General features: G+C 37.8%; 2 protein-coding genes across 2 annotated transcripts in view; both read left to right on the plus strand.

Moving 5' to 3' along the window:
* The first annotated feature begins 331 nt into the window (after nucleotides 1-331).
* On the plus strand, nucleotides 332-3,287 carry LOC118424438 (transmembrane emp24 domain-containing protein 6-like). The gene is made up of 3 exons (XM_035833003.1): nucleotides 332-490; nucleotides 1,378-1,532; nucleotides 2,288-3,287. The coding sequence occupies exons 1-3, from the start codon at nucleotides 397-399 to the stop codon at nucleotides 2,516-2,518; spliced, it is 480 nt and encodes a 159-aa protein (XP_035688896.1). The 5' UTR covers nucleotides 332-396; the 3' UTR covers nucleotides 2,519-3,287.
* Nucleotides 3,288-4,673: 1,386 nt separating this feature from the next.
* LOC118424840 (transmembrane emp24 domain-containing protein 6-like) overlaps nucleotides 4,674-5,331 on the plus strand; it is a 3,429-nt gene continuing 2,771 nt past the window's right edge. The window contains exon 1 of the mRNA XM_035833640.1: nucleotides 4,674-4,910. Within this exon, the coding sequence (XP_035689533.1) occupies nucleotides 4,698-4,910 (213 nt within the window). The 5' untranslated portion in view covers nucleotides 4,674-4,697. The remainder of the gene's footprint in view (nucleotides 4,911-5,331) is intronic.

Raw genomic sequence — 5,331 nt, forward strand, 5'->3', positions numbered from 1 at the left:
CTACCCAACTAACCAGTGGCTATTATCCAGGCCTAGCCCTGGTAACACTTTTTAAGCTACATGTATAATTACCAGGTTTCCAATTCCACTAGACGGGGATTGCCCTGCGACCTTGCTACGAACTAACTCGAATTGAAACCCCTGACTTGGAATATCATACAAATTTAAAATTCTGAATGAAAAGACTATTAAAAAACGTAAAAGAGTAGTGATTTAATCTATAGAATCACCCGAACACCCGATCTTTGTCTAACCGCTCGGTCGCAACGAGGTCGCAGAGACGTCGCCGCCTATTGGAATGGGGTTATGATTGCGTAGTACACCACTGAAGCACTAACTCCTCCTGTGTGTTCTGTACAGGTGCTAAGGGGATATGGCACGGACCAAAATATAGTCATGAAAATGTTCGACCCGAATGAAGAAGAGATAGCTGAGCGGATAGGTAATTCCGGGGAAGAAGAGCGAGACCTTGGAGAAAGAGATAATCTTTGTAAGCTGACAATGTTCTTTTAAATTAGACATATATGATCAAATATTTAATTCATATCAAACCCCGAAGACAACCATACTCGTGATACGATGCACTGATGTAGGTAGGCGTGAGTCAGGAACGTGAATCACGTGATATTGTAACAGTGACAATAACCATATGCTGTAATTAACGATAATTGATAGTAATCGTTTCTTTTGTTGTAAATTACCTTCAGGTTTGGCATTTCTATGGGCTTTTTTTTTATCAAGATAGGATAATCACTGATTCTTTGTATGAAATCTTTATCAATGGAACAAGCTTGTACTAATTTTCTTACTGCTATCACTGTATGGTACACAAAGGGTACATGTGTATGGTTTAAGTTTGAGTTTATTACGATCTATAATGCTGGACCTAGCAGCGCAGTTTGGACTAATGCTTGTAGCCTTTTACAGCATAAACTTACATAGCTGAAATTTTGCGAAAATTTTCTCTGGTACTCGATTGATCATTTTGACTCCCAGTGGGGGCCTTTGCGCCTCGTTGAAAATCGAAAAATCTTGAGATTTATTCTAAAATCTTGAGATTTAGTGGTAAATCTTGAGATGTTACGAATCAATTATAAGATTTTTCATGAGAACCTTGATATCTTTTTATTAAGTCTCAAGATTCTCTCAAAAGGTCTCAATATTTTTTTCAAGACACTTTCAAAGCATCTCAAGATGCTTCTGAAAAATCTCAAGATACAAAATGTTTCTTAGTAATTCTAAACGTCTCAAGATTTATAATGCAATCTTCACAGAAATGTTAGGTTACATTCTGTTTTTCTTCACTATTCTTGACCTTATGGTTCTTTGAGTGCAGTAAGTTTGTATTAATCAATGATATTTATGCCAAATCACCAGCTCTGGGTACCTACAGGATTTGTTTCTACAACTTGGATAATCTGTTCAGCCGGCTGGTAGACCTGAACGTGCGTGTGAACAGTGTGGACTGGTTTGAGTACAAAGAACACCTCCCGGAGGACACGTTAGAGGACCTGGACAAGAGTCGCATCGTCGTAAGTTCAGTTACTATAGTTTGGAATAAAATTATTAATACATCTGCTTTGCACATGTCCCATGAGTCACATAACATAAGTTAAAGTGTATTCCGATAGTCTTAGCTACCATAATGGTTTTTGCTTCCGACAAATTATGAATTTATTGACGTGTGTCGATGAGAAAAAGACGACCAGGACGTGATTCCACTGTCGCTGATCTACGTAAATGAAGTTTAGTATGTACGATCTTTCATCTTTGGACAAGGCCTGTAATATCAGTTAGTAGAAGAATGTTAACCCTGGTTGAACGATATCCAGTTCAGCAATCATCACTGTTTTCTTTTGTGTAGCTGGATGTTGATTAATCCTAGTTTCTGTCTAGTGAGCAAGCCTCTACGAAATTCAGTCAAACATGTGTTTTGTTGGATACTAATATCTGTTTTTTTTATTCACAACAAAGACATGCAAAATGACAGACGACGTTTCGATACGCATATGTCACCTTCCTCACTGACAGACGGTCACCAAAATTTTACTGAATAAAGATACTCTTTTTACACAACCAATGCTTTATTCTCACCAACGTTTCGGTTCACATTGTACTGCAGCATAGGTGTCGCTGCTCACAGTTCAGATGCGGTCACAAAACGTAAAGTGTTTACATATGTACAGACAAGTTATATTTATATGTCAAATATTTACGATGCGGTTCTAAACGCAAAGGAGTGTAAAACATCCATAACAGTTGTCACGGATCTATTTTTATGTACCAGGAGTCCCTGGACAGGCTGCTCGGTTCCCTCGACCACGTAAAACTACAAGCGACCAGGAGCAGACTAAGTCTGACTGTAGACTCTCTGAGAGCGGAGGCGAGCGTCAGCTATGTGGACCACATGGCACTGCTGAGCTGCCTGCTCATCATAGGGTCAGGGCTCATGCAGGTCTACTTCGTTAGAAAGCTGTTTGAAACACCGAATGTTCGGGGCACAACCAACAAGGCGTGATATGGGGTTCCGTATAATGAAGGTCGACATGTTAAAAGAAAGAGTCTGTCTGTCTGTCAATTTTGTACCTCAAACATGGTTAGAAGATGAAATGCACGTCATTGTTTGTTGTACCATGTAGGTTAATTGTAGAAATATACTATATTTAGTTGCTACGGTGGAAACTGGATTCCCTAACTTTAGACATATGAGTAGCACTGACAAATTCATATTCTTCATACGTTTTGACAAACTGACTATTGCTAAATCCATACAGGCTTACATTTTCATCATTGCCAAGAAGCGAGAAGAAGCCGAACTGCTGTGTTAGACTAGATGTGTGATACATTTATACGTTACATGTTTTGTCTTTGTTGTGATCTGTACTTAGCTCGGTTGGACAAAAATGTACAATAAAAGTCTTCATACATTCGTACATTGTAATAGCAATGAATGCGATGTTTGCCTGAGCTAAAAAGTGGACATTATTCTCGTCCTCTTGTATTCATTGGGGTAGGTTGGTTTTGGAAGAAAAAGACAACACGATATTATTGATTATTTTTATTTCGTTTATTTCTTTGTTTTATCTGTTTTCGTTTATTCACTTGTTTGCAGTAAGGTTTTATTACGATCACAGCATTTAAAATCGATTCTAGAAGTAGGACATGGCAAGTGATTTACCAAAAATCTACATGTATTTGCGTCTTTTATCGGTCATGCGAGACCATGTGTGTACATGCGTCTGTGTGTTTTCTCTTCCATTAAACTCTATTTGTATGGAACATGCACTCGTTTGCAAGTTTTTGTTATAAACGTCTGCTTTCTCCTGTAACGTTATATAGGTATGTTTTATCGAAAATATACTATTTCATATGTCTTATTTCATGGGATGGTGCTTTGCAAAAAGATGTATACGTAGCGAAACTTTAACCATGGAATGAGATATTCAAGAAATATAAAATTCATATCGGAAAATTGTATTTCTTACCCATACAATAGCCACAATATAGTAGTATCGAGCGTCTTGTGATCACCAAGACACCACAAAATCCCAAGTCTGTTGCAATTTTGGAAAAGACCAACAGGTGGCACTGTTTGATATAGGTGAATACTCACTAAATCATGTCAAAGATTATTGTGTTCGGAAGAACAGACTTCGGTGTCTTAAATTTGAAACGATGACAGAAGAATCAATTAAACGTTACACCGTTTCTTTCTTTAAATGGCCAATTACATTATAAGCTAGAGTTAAAGGGGGGAAAGAACATTTTACATTATGCAAAACTACAAAAACCCCGCCCACATTTTTCAGCACTGGATTCCCACCAGCAGCCAAACAAAACAGACTAGGTATCTGCTAGGGTCGGTCGGATTAACGACAAGACAACTAAGAATCATTTGTAAGAACATAAGAATCGTAAAGAAGTTTTCTTCACTCGAAATATAACGCACCTGTCAGTTGTCTGACTCTAACTATCTTTTGTGTATGAAGAATGTGTATTTCGTTACATAATAGAATACCCAAACGATAGTTGTCTCACTCTATCCATTGTGTATGAAGAATGGAAGTTCTCCTTGCCTAACAGTAGATGACGCACTTATATTCAAACTACGTCTAGTAACTTTTAATGATATTCTTAGACATTTAGACTTAGATTTGCTTTTCATAGAGTCAAGAAAATTGCATATGGAGTCAAGAAAAGTTGGTAGTTGTATCCTAAGGGACATATCAATTTCAGAGCAAAAGAGTGATAATGTTGTCGGTGTTCACCATCTATTTGCATATCAGGGGGAAATATTCCTTTTATCTATCTATGCGATAACGTCTTACATCATTTAAGAGCTGTAGCTCAAATATTATTTGTTTGAAATTATATAGGACAGGTCCTTTTCACATAACCATGTTTCGATTCCATGTCAGCAACATCAGCAATATCTCAAAACAAGCCAAGGTGTCTAATAACATATGTCTCTAAAATGATAATACACCCCTCCCCTCCCTATATGGAATAATCCTAATTGTCTCTTTAAGTATTCAGCTGACCTCCCGATGTTCTATATGGAATAACCCTAATTGTCTTCGAAAATAGTCTGCTGACTAACAAAGCCGGTTTTTCATGTTCCGATGTTCTTTTAAGTAGATCAACAATCCCCTCACACAGTATTCTGCAACACTCGAGGAGCACGAGACATCACCAAGATGAGTCCTGTTCGGTTTTTCGTATTCTGTGCGATGATCGCTGTCGGTGCTGGAAACGTAGAGTTGAGTGAAAGACTAGATGAGCATAACCAAAAAATGGAACCCCAGAATAGGGAAGTGTTCTTCCACGTAGCTATCGAAATCCCGCCCAGAAAGATGGAATGCTTCTTCCAACATGTGGGTGAAAATGCCGAGCTGAAAGTCAACTTCATGGTAAGAAAGTATATTGGGTTTTCTTTGAGTTCTTAATTCTTTTTCAATCGTTTGTAAATATAGTGAAAGTCCGAGTTCCGTAGATTGTTTGCTCTGTTTATATCCAGTAATCTCCGTTTTTATCTAGTCGTAGAGATTGAATTGTATTTGGATTGGAAACCTCTTATATCACTTCAAGCTATCTATTGAGGTAACTCTTGTTTCCCTCTTAGGCTATCGTCACATTATTTTCATTCCATTTCACACATGTTCATTTCACATTTCCAAACCGGGGCCCGGTGTGGCTATTAGTGGAAACGAAAAATAGAAATGAGTACGTATAAATGTGCACAAACTATTATCTTATGTGGGGAAAAATCTTCCAGCCTTGAGCGTTTATTTCGTGTTATTTATGTATTATGTGTTTTGTAGGTTTGGAGGG

The sequence above is a fragment of the Branchiostoma floridae genome, chromosome 10 (genome assembly GCF_000003815.2).
Source record: "Branchiostoma floridae strain S238N-H82 chromosome 10, Bfl_VNyyK, whole genome shotgun sequence".
NCBI lineage: Eukaryota > Metazoa > Chordata > Leptocardii > Amphioxiformes > Branchiostomatidae > Branchiostoma > Branchiostoma floridae.

What these genes read in the sequence shown, in the direction of transcription:
- LOC118424438 (XM_035833003.1), top strand. Translation starts at nt 397, where the DNA reads ATGAAAATGTTCGACCCGAATGAAGAAGAGATAGCTGAGCGGATAGGT. An exon ending in TGGAGAAAGAGATAATCTTT is followed by an intron (nt 491 to 1,377) that starts GTAAGCTGACAA and finishes CCAAATCACCAG; the next exon opens with CTCTGGGTACCTACAGGATT. An exon ending in TGGACAAGAGTCGCATCGTC is followed by an intron (nt 1,533 to 2,287) that starts GTAAGTTCAGTT and finishes TTTATGTACCAG; the next exon opens with GAGTCCCTGGACAGGCTGCT.